The sequence below is a fragment of the Eleginops maclovinus genome, chromosome 2 (assembly GCF_036324505.1).
Source record: "Eleginops maclovinus isolate JMC-PN-2008 ecotype Puerto Natales chromosome 2, JC_Emac_rtc_rv5, whole genome shotgun sequence".
In the NCBI taxonomy this organism is placed as follows: Eukaryota; Metazoa; Chordata; class Actinopteri; order Perciformes; family Eleginopidae; genus Eleginops; species Eleginops maclovinus.
Genome location: NC_086350.1, coordinates 20,115,398 through 20,132,585, shown reverse-complemented (window position 1 = coordinate 20,132,585; position 17,188 = coordinate 20,115,398). Strand labels below are relative to the sequence as shown.

The following is a 17,188-nucleotide window of genomic DNA, read 5'->3' as shown; positions in this document are numbered from 1 at the left end:
CAGAAGATCATGTTTCTTCCATCATCTCACCAAGTTGTCAATGTTTTTTTTTTTTAATGTAACACATTCCTCCATTAAAGGCTCTGAAATTAAAACAATTCCTCTTGTTTACAGAAGTTTGGTTCTGGTGTAGGGACCCTGCCCCAGCTTGAGCCACCTGTGGTCCAGGTGGTGGTCAGCAATGCCAAAAACCAGAACCAGCAGTCGGACAGCATCCTGCCCCAAATTGCCAACAAGGGGGGCCAAAACAACTATCAGTCACACCCGGTGAGGCTCTCATACACTAATACACATCAGTGGCTTGTATATCTCAAATTTTAAGAGATTAAAAACATTGTGAAGGTCACACAACTGTAGTTTCATAATCTTTTCTTTGCTCATAATTACAAAGGGACTTCCTCTGTGTGTCTGTTGTACAGGATGATAGGCAGAAGCCCGCTCAGCAGTTCAGCATGCGCTTTGGTGCAGCAATGGATAAAATGTCCGTCTCCCGCAACAGCAAGATTATCAGCAACAAGCTGGAGAAAGAGAAGGCATACGAGGGACAAAGGCTACCCATGTCCCCCAAGGGTATGTTATTGTGGATAAAAATCCAGTGTATTACAGAAATGTTATTCCATTCCATTTTAAAATCTTTCGAGGGAGTTGCCTCACAAACATATAACTCAGGAACAATTTTGATGCGGTAAAAAAAAGCTGGCGTTGAAGTCAACTGTTCACAACCCTCTGCTTTTGGCAGAGATGTGATCAATAACATAGCGACTCATCCCCTCCTCTTACTTCCTGTTGCAGAGGCACTGAAGAACTTCAAGGACCGGATGACAGAGTTTGAGCAGGAGGAAATCATGGACTACGCAGAGATCTGGTTCCTTGGTTCGGGCTCTCAGAAGATCGAGGGTTCCCAAGGAACACCGCAGAACAATGGATATGATGATGAGCATGGAAGCTACGTCAGGGTAAGATGGGTGGTCTGTCACAATCATGTCATTTTGTTTTCAAGTTGTTGCAGTGTAAATAGGTGGTTACAAGTAGAGACTGTTTAGGAAAAAGTCTTCCTTGTCACATATGACAATAGTTGTTTTTTTTTAACTATTGTTCAATGTCCAAACGCTCCCAAGTGTTAGATGTAAACATTTCCCAGAGATACTGAAACGCACCAACAGTTGCTTGAGTCAGCTTTGACAGAGAGAAGGTGACTAAATATGATTTTTGTAATGTATCTGAAGCATTTCTTTCATGAATTGCTAGCAAGAACCAAAACTCACACTGTAGCTACAACAATAATAGTAATTGAATCTAACGACGTATGATGACGTTTATAAAGTGTTCAGTCATAAAATAAAACCGATAAATACCATAGTTCTATAAAACTCGGACCTTTACACAACCGGATGCCTTCATGTGACCTTAATCCTGGAGCTGCAGACATAAACAGTCTGTTGGTCTGACTTCATTGTTTAATATTTGGCACAATAAACTGAACTGAGGTCATCATCTGGTATAAATCCGGTGACTGACAGACAGGTGTGTGCTTTGCGATATGTAATGAATGAGCTGTTTATGACTGAGTGATGGACCATTGTTTAGACTCTCATTGAGGCTTCCACTGTCACAGTTAACACTGCACACACAGCAGATCAGTGTGAGGGAGCATGAGAAACCATTAACAGTAGCTATTACAGATTACATTTCTATAATTAACAATGTTTGGCATATTTAAAAAGGGAAATTTGTCAAATTTTAAAAATGTTCATGAATGAATCATGTACACATTTATCTGGATCAGTTACATTTGTATATACTTACAAAAAGCCACTCTAATTTGATTTGATAAATGTATTACTGTCCTCTTCTGGATATTTAAATGATAAAACATACATAACATCTTTTTAATACATATCATTTTCAGAAATGTGGTATTCACTATAAATTGCAACATTTCTCAAGACAACATGTTTTTTCTCTTCTTTTTTTTAATAAATGCATATCTTAAAGATGATAATATATACCAAGGTTTCCACTCTGCATCCATGATATTACATGTTTGATCATTTGATCGATATAACGATTCAGATCGATCTTATGGTTTCATCACAAAGTGACTTTCAACAATATAATCATGCAGTACATAATATTGAGGTCTGTTCAAATATTCACTGTGCTCTCCTTGCTCCTTAAGGTGCTGCATGACCATATTGGCTACAGGTTTGAAGTGCTTGAAGTGATCGGGAAAGGCTCCTTTGGGCAGGTCCTCAAATGTCTCGATCACAAGAACAATGAGCTGGTAGCCATCAAGATGATACGCAATAAGAAAAGGTACACAGAAATATTTCCTTCTCAATCAGCTACATATGATTGAACCTTTTCCTCAAATGATTTTCAATTTTCTAATCTAGAATATTTGTATAAAATACACGATGTATTATTCTTGTATTTAAATTACAGTATATCACTCTATAGAATAAGTCATGTGTCACATTTAAGGAGTTATCTTTTTGCATTCACTTGAAGTCTGACACTCTGTTGTGAGGTTTTCCCAAATGCCGGTCCCGTGCTCACTTTACATTTAACGATTCTGCCAAATTGCTGAGATCCTGTTTTAGCATGATAGAAGTCGACCCCTTGGGTGTTATCTTACCTGTCGTCATTCCCTCAGGATCACTGGGGCAGTGACTGCCAGAGTGATCGTTAAGGTCATGTAAGTTCAGCTCAGCAGCCATCAGGTTCTACCGCCACTTTAATAATGCAGAAAACAAATAGCGGGAGCAAACTCTGCCCATTTGCCGATTTTATCTCTCCTGGGAGAGGATCAAAAACTCTTCACATAAAGGAATGTTTAAGGATTTAAGGGTGTGGTGTGATTGGAAAAACCTCTACAGCGGAGAAAAACATCAGCAGAAATGTTAATTTAATAAATAAAAAAAAGATTCCAAGGATTTATCACCACTTCGGATTCAAAGATCTTGAATAAATGCATTTGAAGGGGCCCTTTAATGATACATTTTCAGGCTTGATATGTGTGTTTTGTACCTCTACTGTGACATGTTTACATGCTTTAATGTTCAAAAAGGTCTTTATTTTTCTCGAACTGCCTGTGCTGCAGCACCTCTTTTCAGCCTCTGTCTGAAACCAGAGCCCAGTCTGCTCTAATTGGTTAGCTCTGCAATAATTGGTCAACTGCCTGGAGATGTCCCGCCCCTTAGCCTATCACGTACAATGTGTTGGAGTGCCAGCCAATAGAAGTGCAAGTGTTATGCAGTAATGTCACTATTAATTTTGGGATTTAAGCCTTTGCAGGCCATTTGCATGCACAAAAACCTATATAGCATACTACAGGAAAGGTACAACCCCAAAAAGCATAATAGGGCCCCTTTAAGTCTTCTTCCCCCTTCATTCTTAGAATATATATAAAAAATGAATCTCAATCACATACTTTTGAATTTCAGTTAACTAACAGCTTCTGTACATGTGTCTGTAGGTTTCATCACCAAGCCCTGGTGGAGCTGAAGATCCTGGATGTGATCAAGAGGAAAGACAAAGACAACCTTCACAACGTCATCCACATGAAGGAGTACTTTTACTTCCGAAATCACCTCTGCATCTCCTTTGAGCTTCTCGGGTTGGTACAGTCATGAGTTATCACATTGCTGAACAATTAATCTGAGTGTATTCCGGGTATGCAACCTTTCCCAAGAATAACAACACGCTTATATCACTGCACCATGTTATCAAAGGCTCTTCTGACTCGTTTTTTTCCCAGTAATATTACTATGTGACCACAGGTAATCAGGAGTTAAGTGATCACCTGTGTACCTTAAGCCGCCTGTGTTTTAGGAACTGATATCCATCTGAAGGGACATAGTTGTGTGTATCACTCAGGCTGAATGACCTTTAGAGGACGTCTTGGACCGCCACCTTGTCTAACATTACTGTCACAGAATCCTTTACTTAAGGCCTTGATTAGGGACATATCTCTTACCCCCTGTTGCTTCATGGTGTGAAGGCTCAAGTTACACACTCTAAAGAAGTTTATGCTTATTAGAAGTAGCTAAAATAGTAAGAGGACACTGTCCATCCCTCTGAATGTCAGTATGCGCTTGACAGTGGACGTAATATGAAAGGTGATGTAAAATGTAGAGGGACTTCAGATTTAGCAGCCTTTTTTCCCTCATCATTTAGTTAAGAAACATGAAGTTCTTAATATTTTATGAAAAAAAAGTATGTGGATATAAATAATAATATATGAAATCATACAGTGGTGCAGGAATGAGTCCCAAACCCCGGAAATACTGTAAGTTAGAACTTTAGCAATTCTGGGTTCCCTCGATGTGAAGTTATTGGTTTTTGGTTAGAGGCCTGAAATAAGAGCAGTGGTACATGCTCTTTACACGGCCTAGTTGAATGCGCTAATTCTTCAGAGGTTGTTAATACTCGATAACACACCGCTGCTAAGCAAAATAATTGCTAAGGACATTCAAGGGAGAGAGGGAAAAGAGTTGAAAAGACAGAGTATTGGATGTCAGAGAAATCAACAGAAGAAGGTAGACAGGAAATAAACACACACAGACTCTGGCATTGTTTTAATATTTGTTAGTGAGTATTCTTTTCTTCGTGGAGGAAATACAATCATTTTTAGGCAAATAAAAATATTTTCAATTCATATTCTGAGTCAAGTTGTTGCTTTATTTAGTATGGGTAGTGTAATAAGTTGAATAATGTGCAACAAAGTTCATTAATGAAAATAGTGCACCCTTTGCTCCTGGCTCCATGGACAGGTGTTCTTTTTTTATTAATGACTACCTCACAAATGTGGTTTCTAAAAAGGGACTAAATGAGACTACTAAACGTCATCATGTTGAACAGGAGTTCGCCTTTAGCTTAGTGTTGGCGTCTTGCGACCATTGTGTAGTTTGTTGATAGCCTAATGTTAGCGTTTAACTTCTGCCAATTGCATTCTTGCTAAAACTATTAAAAATTGGTATTAATGTGTGGAGTTTACCCTATTTAAAATGGGTTGTTTGTTACTCATTCTCTGCAATAGTTAAAAATCCATTAAATCCAATTTCCAATTAGCTTTTTGTGAAGGTAGCCCTTGCAATGCTAACTTCCAGGTCGGCTAACAAAAATACATCATCACTTCATCAAATATATATCATCATCATATACCTCTCTATAGCTAAGGGAAACAAAACAAAATGTTCAGTTTCAACAGCACTGTAGGCTAACCATACATCCCATTATGTTTCTCTCCTAAGGGTGAACTTGTATGAGCTGATTAAAAAAAACAACTTCCAGGGCTTCAGTCTCGCTCTCATCCGCCGCTTCACCCATGCTCTCTTGCGGTGCCTTCAGATGCTGCACAGGGAGAAGATAATCCACTGTGACCTCAAACCGGTACTCACTTCAACTGCAAAATGATCTGCATACATAAACTGTGAATTTTGCTCCATCTTGTGGATGAGCATAATAGTGCAGTAGCATTATATAAAGGCAAAGTGTTTGAACTTTCTTTTTTGCTTTTGCTTGTGAACAGGAAAACATCCTGCTGTCTCAGAGAGGGCCAGGGAACATCAAGGTGGTGGACTTTGGATCAAGCTGTTACGAACAACAAAGAGGTAGGGGCTAAAGACTCAACTGAGAGAACATTTAACAATATGAACCATGTCTGAATATGCCAAGAAATGTTACATCCTGAAAACGTATATCTATCAAAGTCTCTTCTGTCTCTTCCTTTAGTGTACACATATATCCAGAGTCGCTTCTACCGCTCTCCAGAGGTCATCCTGGGTCACCCCTACAGCATGGCCATTGATATGTGGAGTCTGGGCTGCATCCTTGGTGAACTGTACACAGGCTATCCTCTCTTCCCAGGAGAGAGTGAAGTGGAGCAAATAGCTTGCGTAATGGAGGTAAGACATGGAAATAATTGTGTGCCTTTCGCAAATGTAAATACAGGAACAATTTTACAATATGCTTGTTGATTTGCTCAAGGTTCTTAAGATTTCTGATATATATCTTGACTCACAGGTTCTTGGGATGCCTCCAAATGACTTTGTTCAGTCAGCATCGAGGAGGAGGTTGTTCTTTGGTGAGTATTTATCTTCATTTTTGTATCTTTTTTAATATGTCTTATTTCTGCAAAGATTCTACCCGAGTATAGGATTACTAATGTTCTCAAAAGTTTAATACATTTCTAGGGTGGAACTTTGCCAATCTGTACTGTGTTTGATGATTGTGTTTAGACTCCAAAGGAAACCCCAGGAACATCACGAACAGCAAGGGGAAGAAGAGGAGGCCAAACTCCAAGGAACTGTCAGCTGCGTTGAAAACAAATGACGTTTTGTTCCTAGACTTCATCAAACGCTGCCTCACGTATGTTCGCATCTACGTTATTTTATATGTATTGTGCTGTAAGAACACTGGATGTGACTTTCAAATTAAGTTGGTACTGTATTAAAGGTCAAATTGAAATATATATACAGTGGGGAGAACAAGTATTTAATACACTGCCGATTTTGCAGGTTTTCCCACTTACAAAACATGTGTAATTCTGTCATTTTTATCATACGTACTCTTCAACTGTGAGAGACGGAATCTAAAACAAAAATCCAGAAAATCACATTGTATGATTTTTAAGTAATTAATTAGCATTTTACTGCATGACATAAGTATTTGATACATCAGAAAAACAGAACTTAATATTTGGTACAGAAACCTTTGTTTGCAATTACAGAGAGCAGACGTTTCCTGTAGTTCTTGACCAGGTTTGCACACACTGCAGCAGGGATTTTGGCCCACTCACTTCATCCAGATCTTCTCCAGATCCTTCAGGTTTCGGGCTGTCACTGGGCAATACGGACTTTCAGCTCCCTCCAAAGATTTTCTATTGGGTTCAGGTCTGGAGACTGGCTAGGCCACTCCAGGACCTTGAGATGCTTCTTACGGAGCCACTCCTTAGTTGCCCTGGCTGTGTGTTTTGGGTCGTTGTCATGCTGGAAGACCCAGCCACGACCCATCTTCAATGCTCTTACTGAGGGAAGGAGGTTGTTGTCCAAGATCTTGCGATACATGGCCCCATCCATCCTCCCCTCAATACGGTGCAGTCATCCTGTCCCCTTTGCAGAAAAGCATCCCCAAAGAATGATGTGTCCACCTCCATGCTTCATGGTTGGGATGGTGTTCTTGGGGTTGTGCTCATCCTTCTTCTTACTCCAAACACGGCGAGTGGAGTTTAGACCAAAAAGCTCTATTTTTGTCTCATCAGACCACATGACCTTCTCCCATTCCTCCTCTGGATCATCCAGATGGTCATTGGCAAACTTCAGACGGGCCAGGACATGCGCTGGCTTGAGCAGGGGGACCTTGCGTGCGCTGCAGGATTTTAATCCATGACGGCGTAGTGTGTTACTAATGGTTTTCTTTGAGACTGTGGTCCCAGCTCTGTTCGGGTCATTGACCAGGTCCTGCCGTGTAGTTCTGGGCTGATCCCTCACCTTCCTCATGATCATTGATGCCCCACGAAGTGAAATCTTGCATGGAGCCCCAGACCGAGGGAGATTGACCGTCATCTTGAACTTCTTCCATTTTCTAATAATTGCGCCAACAGTTGTTGCCTTCTCACCAAGCTGCTTGCCTATTGTCCTGTAGCCCATTCCAGCCTTGTGCAGGTCTACAATTGTATCCCTGTTGTCCTTACACAGCTCTCTGGTCTTGGCCATTGTGGAGAGGTTGGAGTCTGTTTGATTGAGTGTGTGGACAGGTCTCTTTTATACAGGTAACAAGTTCAAACAGGTGCAGTTAATAAAAGTAATGAGTGGAGAACAGGAGGGCTTTTTAAAAAAAACCTACAGGTCTGTGAGAGCCAGAATTCTTACTGGTTGGTAGGTGATCAAATACTTATGTCATGCAATAAAATGCAAATTAATTATTTAAAAATCATACAATGTGATTTTCTCGATTTTTGTTTTAGATTCCGTCTCTCACAGTTGAAGAGTACCTATGATAAAAAATTACAGACTTCTACATGTTTTGTAAGTGGGAAAACCTGCAAAATCGGCAGTGTATCAAATACTTGTTCTCCCCACTGTGTATATATATATATATATATATATATATATATATATATATAAATATACTTGAAAAATGTAATTATTTTTCTGGGTGTTTTCAGTTGGGACCCAACCAAACGCATGACTCCAGATGAGGGGCTACAGCATGAGTGGATCCTGGAGGGAAATTTTAACAAAGTCCGACCAAGAACTAGGCCGACAGGGAAGAAGGCCTCAGACAGTTCGACCAGTAAGCCTGGTAAGAGTGCGGTCCAGCTCATCGTCTTTATTAAGTAGCATTTTGGAGAAGAAGTGAAAAGTATACAAACAGCTATAATAAAGCAGAGTCTTACTGCTACCCAAGCAGCAGACATACCAAGAGAGTGGGTTTAAATTCACCTGAGCCAATTGGGGGGTGGTAGTCTGCAGGGTTTGTTTAGGAACCGAAAGGTCACTGGTTTAAGTTTTAGAATGACCCTGAGCAAGGCACCTTCCCCTACACTGCTCACCTGGAGCTGTACATAATGGCAGCCCACTGCTCCTAATAATAGGATGGGTGAAATGTAGACTCTTCTTAATTTGTTTTAATTATTTCCCACATATGGAATAATAAAGAATCTATTTATCTATCTTGAGTTACCATTTAATTTCCTTTGTTTCTTTCGACAGTGGAGAAGGTCAGCTCAGAGAGCAGCGCTAAGGACAAACTGAAGAGAGACGGGACAGCACCACGAAAAAAGATGGCCTCCGCAGAGCGACTGCGACCCATCGGGGCCTCAGCAGAAGAGGAGGTGTGTGAAAATGAGGGCAAGCGCTCTACAGATACAAAGCAGCAAGAAGGGGGTGGAGAGAGGCCCGTTCACATCATCATCCAGCCTCAAGAAGAAGCAGGAACAGAGAGAGAAGATAGCCAGGAGTCGTCTCAGTGTTTGCCCCCCATCATGTAACAGGCAGAGCGAATCGTGCTGCATTCATGAAAAGTCAAAAATGTTGTTTAGGTTTATAGTGATAGAGTTGGTGAGGTGGAAGTAAATGGACAGCTAAGAGAATGTTGCATTTTGTTGTCCCTGCACACAATTTAATTTATGAGAATACGTGTTCTCATTTACTACAAACTCTGCCATGTTGTTTCAGTCTCTACGTGACGTTACAGAACAACATGCATGAGTCGGACTTTCAAGGTTGAAAGAAGTGGATGTTTTCTACGGACAGGAAGAACACAAACCAGTTTCCACTTATTGAATATAAATATTAATGTATACGGGACACACTGATCATCAGCAAAGATGGACATCTTCTATTTATTGTTTTAAGTCTACAGCTACAGTGTTTTATTTTATTCTATGGAACTTTGTATGACAGTAAAGTCAACCAGTTGTAATTTTTTTAAGATGCAGTTGCAGGCTTTATTTTGTATTTTTTGTATGTGTCACAATTGTTTGCCACACAAAGATGCACATGTTAATTAGATCAAATGGTTAAAATTCAAAGTACAGCATCAGCTATTGGCTGTTTCTGTCTCCATAAACAGTTTTAGTTTCTGTGATAAAAAGCAGTACATGATACGTGCATGGGTATAAAAGCTACCTAATCTTTGTTATTATATTATTTTCTTTTTATTTTGGACATTTTAGCATTAACTCAATATAGGTAAAATATTAGAGAAGTGTGTGCAATAAAGGCTGAGCCAAAAAAAGATTTTTTTAAATCATGTTGACACATAAAACTACTTTCATTAACTTTTTAATTGTGTAATGCAGTAGATTGTTGATGATTTAATGTATTTATTTTGGAATATGTTTGATTCTGTTTCAACGTTGTTAAACATCTGCATCCAACAATCATAAAATATGTAATAGAATCTATTGTATATTTATATGTCTTCTGTAATTTCCTATGTTTGTGTATGATAAAACATATTTTAAGAAAATATTTCAGATATTTGTTGAGGGTTTAGACAAGGTTTTACTTGTTGTGGTGTAACTGTATGAAAATATTGTTTGTATGTCTGCGTTATTTTTATATTAGAAACAAAAAGACAACCGTGTTCTTGATAGTTTGTGCCTTGCAGTATTAGGAATCTTGCACTTTAATGATGTGTGTATACATTCAGATTAGAAACAAATCAACAGGTTCAGACCCTGCCAGGATCCCTTTTTCTGACAAAATGATGACTCATCTAACATTACCAAAACATACGGTTATGCCATAACATACCTTATTAACCAGCGTTTTACAATTGGTTTATGTCTTTTGTCGTCAACAGAGATCCAATTTAAAGTGAATTCAGACCCTTGCCCTCACTATCGATTAACATATCCCAATAATAACAAAAAGTGATGTTATAGTTATATGAATTATTATGTCTTTTTGTCTTTTATGATAAAATAAAATGTTGTTTCAAAGAACATATTCTTTAATATTTCATCATTTCATCTTCACCTTTGTGTTTTTGTTTCCTTGCTTCAACTTTAAATGACACTGAGGCAATGATGGCACAATATTGAAATCTGAATCAGACTACATGCTACATTTTCTAATTTGTATCAATTCCTGCATAAAGGATCTGCCTCCATTTAAACATCTACAGTTTTCAATTTGCTCTATATGGTTAAAGATGTGTGAGCTGTGTGCCATCAGCAGCAGGAGCTCTGAATGGCTGATACATGTTAATGTGCTGTCACCTGCTGCTGTGTACAGGAACAGGTGATGACAGGAGTGGGTTGGACCTCCTTTACTTGGAGTTTTTCAGTTCAGTGCATTAAATTAGTAATTCAAGATATCTTTTATAGAATTTTGAATAAATAAATAAATTATATTCATATATATTGGAGGTACACTCCATATCGTTTGGGGCCAGTCAGAATTGATAGAGGCTGAAGTAGAGATGGGACTAGAATCGACTGTCTATCCTTAGCCCAGGACTATTGAATCAATGGTATGGTCTGTCCCTAATCATAACGCCATTAGTGCTGGAAAATATATAGACACACAATGCCATGAAATACCTCAAATTATAACCACGACTGGTTTAACGGTTATTGAAAAATATTTCCTATTTAACAGATACACACTGAACTTTATTTTTAATGGTTGTTACTTCATATGGGCTATTGGTTCCTTCAGTACAGCATCAGCCACGGTTTAGAAAACTTCATGCAAACAGTCCAAATTATAACATAAATATTCCTTTTTCACGACCATGTAAATTAATGATCACAGCAAAATAAAGCTACGTCCCGACTTCACACCATTAAAACATGCACAATAGATTTCTTCAGAGGCCTTTCCCATATTGCCCAATGCCCATGTTGTTTGTTTCTTTCATAAACCAGACGCTGCATTTTGTGAAGAGTTTTTTGATAGCCTATCATTTGTAAAGGACAACAACCTTTCGTTTTGGGATTTCCTCCGTGTGCCACTGTGGTGAATTGACACATGCGTGTTTTGGCCCACGCGGGTTTCCGTAGTCGGAAAGATGGCGACCTTAGCGCTGATTAGCCGTCCTGTGAGTGTCCTTCCAAGGATTTCAAGTGAGTAATGTCAAATCAGTGTGCATTTGATAACTACAATAATAACTTAAAGTATTATGGTGTGATTTAAGATCTTTACACATGTCTTGCGAACCCAGGCTCACAGTTAGACTACACATTCGGCTTGAGTGACCTTGCTAACAGGCTCGGCTAGTTGCCTGCTAGCATGGGCTTTAGTGAGCTTCTAGTTTACAATTAAAGTTTTTGATTATTTAAAATACTATCAGCTGCGTTACTTTACTAGATTACCACCTGAATCTTTGCATGCATTCTAAATTGAAGGTATTGCGTTACGTTTGGGTGAGCTTTAGCAATTGTCCTTTCCATTTGTCCATCTTGACGTGACGTCTGATTTAGTGGCTGAAAAGATATTAATCAACGTGACAGTTTTTCATAAATGTACAATCCCAGTTCTTAACATGACTTAATAACGTGTCTGTTGTTTTGCACTAACGATGCTGTTAATAATGTGTCTGCACAGTGACACTGAGCTACCGTTTGTTTCGTGTCTTGTCATTTTGCATCACAGTTTCTGTTTGGAATTGTATTTTTCTTAAGTAAGCATGGATCCCTAAAATACGTCTTATTGCTCATTTCATCTGCTCAGTGCATTCACCAGTTTCCTATTACTTATAGCTAGTTTTGTAGTGTGTAATGAGAGAGAGAGGCAACAAAAAATAGTAGTGTAAAATACCATAACAATGCAATGCTTTGTAAAAATGTGATTTCAATGCTGTAGTCTGTGGGTGTTTTAAATTAGGCAATTAAAAACACCCTTCCGTGTTTTGTTTTTATGTATTAAAAACAATAATAAACTGATTAATCATGCTTAACACAATAGTGTTTGTATTTTGGGAGGGGGGGTGTAAAACATACATGTGTGATGCTGTATAAAAAATAATTACATGACACATTTGTAAAAAAAAAATTAAAAAACTACATTATAACAAGATTTCTGAAACCTTTGCATGAAGTCGGACAATTTTCCCGCATTTGGCAATAGCATCGATAAAACCAATGTCACAGAGAACTTTGACAGCCCTATTAGATAGATAGATAGATGATAGATGGTTTGATGGATGTGGTTAAACCAAAGCAAGCTTCAGTAACAATTTGACAACCCTCAATAAAAACAATTCCAAAAATATAAACATAACCAGCATGAAGTGAGGTTGAATCTGATCACCTGATGTGTTCCGCTACAGGTGGCTACTCCCCTGCTGTGTTGTCAGCAGCCTCTGTCACCACAGTCCAGCAGAGGAAGCTCCACCATGCTGTCCTCCCCAAGGGGAAAGGAGGACGCTCCTCCTCGAGTGGAATAGCGGCAACGGTGTTTGGTGCCACAGGATTCCTGGGGCGATACGTGGTCAACAGGCTTGGTGAGTTTAACATATACTGTGCAATATGGATGTAAAATCACTTCCCACACGACAATATTTGCTTCATCTTCAACACATTTGTTTATTTACTTGAGCTGGTGCTTGAAAACTTCCCCCCATGCGTGCTATATCACCTATAAAATATAATCTCAGCTGTGATCACGTGTTTGAATTCAGTGGCTGACAAGAGCTGATTTTTAATCTTGCATATTTTAGTTCTTGATAACCAGACAACAATGTAAAGAAAACCTCCAGAAAGGGCACATATATTTTGGAGTCTATCACTGCAGTTCATTTAAATGTTGGTATTATGCTTTTGTAAGTATTGTTGCATCATATTCCAAGTAAGCTATTCAAAAACAAATGACCCCTGTGTTCTCCTCTCTTAGCTCCTTACTCAAAGATCTGATTGCATGCGTTTATCAAATGATGATTTGCAGGTAGGATTGGCTCTCAGGTTGTAATCCCTCACCGCTGCGATCAGTATGACGTCATGTACCTTAGACCCATGGGTGATCTTGGACAGATCCTTTTCATGGTGAGATCAACACGGACACACAGGAATCTTGCAGGAATAATGTAAATAAGTGCTCGATATAAAAAACTATTTTGAGCCTTAAATGAAATGCAAACTCGTTGTCTCCTTTCGGTCTCTTTGCAGGAGTGGGATGCCAGGAACAAAGACTCCATCAAACGGGCTTTGGAGCACTCTAATGTTGTCATCAACCTGGTGGGCAGAGAGTGGGAGACAAGGTATAGTTGGTTAAAAATACCAGCCAATACCAGTGTTGAGCATTACAATTTGGCCAATGTTAATATTTTTCTCTTTATTTTTTTGTACTAGGGAAGTAACATGTTCATAAACCCTACATCACACTTAATTTGAATGATCACAAAATCATCACACAAATGTACTGAACTATGATTAATTCATTCATTCATTTTGTGTATTTCTTGGGAAAAATTACATCTGTCATTTTAATTTTGTTCTATTGGCCGATGTACTGCCTCTGCATCAGTGCATCCCTAGATTTATGTTGTATTTTGTTGTTCACATGAAATAGAATTAAAGCTGTCTCTGCGATGTTAGTAAGAGAACAATGCTGAATGGCCGTGAGAATTGAAGGTAAACATTCACAAGCAAGTATTTCTGCTCTTTTTGTTTAAAGTAACTATCGCTTCGAGGATGTGTTCGTGAGCATCCCTCAGCAGATTGCCAAGGCAGCCAGAGAGGCCGGCATCGAGAAGCTCGTCCACATATCTCACCTCAACGCCGACATACGCAGCCCGTCCAAATACCTGAGGAACAAGGTAGAGGGTTGTTTCCCTCTCTTTCAAATAGTACATAGTGTGTGTCTGTGGCATGTTGGTTACATGCCAGTAAAAAGTGAACCTCTAAAAATGTCATTGATGTTTATTCCCTAGGCAGTAGGAGAGGCAGCAGTGAGAGATGAGTTTCCGGACACAATCATCATGAAGCCCTCAGAGATGTTTGGCAGGGAGGACAGGTTCTTTAACTATTTTGCAAGTAAGGTTATTGTTTGTGAGTGGTAAGGCTTGAATGGCAGTGTGCCAGTCTCAGAGAAATACATCTTGGTATTTTTAAAGAACAGCCTGGAACAGTTCGAAGAGTTTAACTCAATGTTATGTATTGCTTCAAATCTTTTTCAGACATGCGTTGGTTTGGCAATGCCGTTCCACTCATATCTCAGGGGAAGAAGACCGTGAAGCAGCCTGTTCATGTAAGTTTATTTAAAAGGATTACACTATTCTGAAAGCTATCCCTTTATAACACATTTAAATATCCAGCAATTGCTAAGCATCTGAGTCTCTGTTAAACGCCTAACTTCAAGTTAAGTTGCCTTAAGACGGAAGGAATTTCCAAGGAGAAACAGTGTCTTGTTCCCTTTGTTTGTCTTGAGGAAATGATAGACAGTAATAATTAAAAAAAAAAAAAACAAACCTGACTTAACCGTCTCTTTCCTCCTGCAGGTGGTGGATGTGGCCAAGGCCATTGTCAATGCAATCAGAGACCCGGATGCTAATGGAAAGACATACGCTTTAGTTGGGTAGGTAGTGGTCAGCCCTTAAATAATCCCTTTGTTTGAAAACCTTGCTCTGGGAGTAAAGCAATCGTGAAAGTCTACAGTAATAACACAAAACAAATTATTTACATATTTAATTTATGGCAAGATCACTCCACGCCATTATAACCATTAGGTCAGATTTAGCCTTTGTCCACACAAGAAGGGGAAAAATAAAAAAGCATCTCACTATGCAAAAAACACTCCTTCTGTAGTCCCTAAGGTTTCTGTCCTGAAGAAAAGAAGTTGCCATAATTATAATAAACAGAATCACACTCAGTCTGGTTAGTGTTGCCTGACTTTAAGTTTATTTTCTGTGTGTGTGGTTCCAGTCATTTTGCTCAGCGCTACTGCTTGTTACTTTTATTTTCTGTACTCGCCATGAACTGTTAAACTCAGGTTAATCTCACCCCGCTCCGACGTAAGCGTGACGTATTTGGTTCTTGGATCTTGCTGGGCATCCAAGTGTGGTCAGCTTGGCGGAAACACGAAAAACCAGATCTTTATCAGCTCCAGCTCCGGATCGGGGTTGCTGGAAAAACGGCAGGCGAGCATCTGAAAGGAGTACCTTGTGTGCAGGGTTTGTCCCTTGAAGAATGGAACACCTTTTTCCAAATATCTTGTCGTCTGTGGTTAATTACCTGCATTTGTAAGTGTCAGCAAAGACTTGCATGGAGGGTTCTCTTCTGTAACCAGTTTTTTTTTCTTCTTTTATCCTGGTTTCTAGTCCCAACCGTTACCTCCTGCATGACCTGGTGGAGTACATCTACGCTGTGGCACACAGACCTTTTGTGGCCTACCCCCTGCCACGCCCACTCTACCAGTAAGTGCTTTATATAAGAAAACTAATCCTATTTTTTAAACTTAACTCAACCACACCAAAGGTATGAACACACACAAGCCGGTTCTTTAGAGTTTTTTTTTTTTTCTCATTTCAAATTCTCCAGAATTGGTTAACATGTGTATTGTGTGCTGATTGAACACTATACAACCACAAACAGCAACCTGCTCATCAATATATCCTCTTACAGAACAACTAGTAACCGTACAATCATGTTATAGTTGTTTCTTTTTTTGCTTTTAGCCTTGCTGCTCAGTTTTTCGCAATGAGCCCATTCGAGCCCTGGACAACCGCAGACAAAATCGAGAGGGTAAGACAACCAAGATTTTGAAACGACATCAACTTTTGGGATTGCGCCACCAACTATGGAGCCTCACAAGCCAACACTAACGCTGCACTGTGCTTTTTAATTGCAAGTTTCATGCAACAGACCTGAAGTACCCAGGACTCCCTGGTCTTGAGGATCTAGGCATCACCCCTTCCACTGTAGAACAGAAGGCAATCGAGATTTTACGTCGCCATCGCCGATTCCGTTACCTGGAAGCTGACCAGGATGATACAAAGCCCGCCAAGACTGTCAGCTATTAGACTAGCAACAACACCAGGGCAGCCAGAGGATGTTAGTCCCTCTTATTGTTTGGTCTTTACTATATTCTGTACATAAATAAATAAAAATGATCCTCTAGATGTTTTCTTGCTTTGAGTGTTTCTCTTTTTCGTTGTCATTCTATTTATTTGAGAGGACTTAACCAATATAGATTATTCAAGTACAATTATTCAGGAAAGCAGAAGAATCCTGCACATTAACTTGTGTGTTTATCATAACGTAACAGCACTGAATCACTGTGTTTCACAAACGCCTAAAGAAGACAATAAAAATATAGTCAGGTCCATAAATATTTGGACATTGACCCAATTTTCATAATGCTGGCTCTGTACACCACCACAATGGACTTGAAATCAACCATTCAATATGTGCTTTAAGTGCAGACTTTCAGATTTATTTTGAGGGTATTTACATCCATAGCAGGTGAATGGTGTAGGAATTCCAACACATTTTAAACATGGTGTCCTGTTTTTAAAAGGACCAAAAGTAATTGGACAAAGTTACATAATCATAAATAAAATTGTCACTTTTCATTTTTGGTTGCAAATCCCATAGACATCACTAAACGATGGGGTTTCTCCCTGGTGATGCTCTGCCAGGCCTCTACTGCAAGGCAAGTTTATTTATATAGCACCTTTCAACACAAGGCAATTCAAAGTGCTTTACAAAAATGAAAGACATTAAGAGCATTTAGAA

General features: G+C 39.2%; 2 protein-coding genes across 6 annotated transcripts in view; both read left to right on the top strand.

Moving 5' to 3' along the window:
- dyrk4 (dual-specificity tyrosine-(Y)-phosphorylation regulated kinase 4) overlaps nt 1-10,458 on the top strand; it is a 28,036-nt gene extending 17,578 nt beyond the window's left edge. For all 5 annotated transcript variants that reach the window (XM_063898477.1, XM_063898502.1, XM_063898485.1 and 2 more), the window contains 12 exons: nt 115-267; nt 420-570; nt 793-956; nt 2,180-2,316; nt 3,479-3,619; nt 5,256-5,394; nt 5,534-5,615; nt 5,737-5,909; nt 6,028-6,088; nt 6,243-6,372; nt 8,171-8,307; nt 8,718-10,458. In XM_063898477.1, coding sequence (XP_063754547.1) covers nt 115-267; nt 420-570; nt 793-956; nt 2,180-2,316; nt 3,479-3,619; nt 5,256-5,394; nt 5,534-5,615; nt 5,737-5,909; nt 6,028-6,088; nt 6,243-6,372; nt 8,171-8,307; nt 8,718-8,995 — 1,746 coding nt within the window. In that variant the 3' untranslated portion in view covers nt 8,996-10,458. The remainder of the gene's footprint in view (nt 1-114; nt 268-419; nt 571-792; nt 957-2,179; nt 2,317-3,478; nt 3,620-5,255; nt 5,395-5,533; nt 5,616-5,736; nt 5,910-6,027; nt 6,089-6,242; nt 6,373-8,170; nt 8,308-8,717) is intronic.
- A 919-nt stretch (nt 10,459-11,377) lies between these two features.
- On the top strand, nt 11,378-16,577 carry LOC134859048 (NADH dehydrogenase [ubiquinone] 1 alpha subcomplex subunit 9, mitochondrial-like). The gene is made up of 11 exons (XM_063875340.1): nt 11,378-11,581; nt 12,787-12,960; nt 13,401-13,498; nt 13,622-13,713; nt 14,130-14,271; nt 14,386-14,488; nt 14,632-14,702; nt 14,953-15,029; nt 15,772-15,867; nt 16,129-16,195; nt 16,303-16,577. Exons 1-11 carry the CDS (start codon nt 11,527-11,529, stop codon nt 16,471-16,473), a joined length of 1,146 nt encoding a protein of 381 aa, XP_063731410.1. The 5' UTR covers nt 11,378-11,526; the 3' UTR covers nt 16,474-16,577.
- Nucleotides 16,578-17,188: the final 611 nt, after the last annotated feature.

Bases quoted from the DNA above. Each gene is read 5' to 3' on its own strand.
- LOC134859048 (XM_063875340.1), top strand. From the start codon at position 11,527: ATGGCGACCTTAGCGCTGATTAGCCGTCCTGTGAGTGTCCTTCCAAGG. The intron at 13,714-14,129 runs GTATAGTTGGTT...TTTTGTTTAAAG, and splicing joins GGCAGAGAGTGGGAGACAAG to TAACTATCGCTTCGAGGATG. The intron at 15,868-16,128 runs GTAAGTGCTTTA...TTTTGCTTTTAG, and splicing joins CTGCCACGCCCACTCTACCA to CCTTGCTGCTCAGTTTTTCG.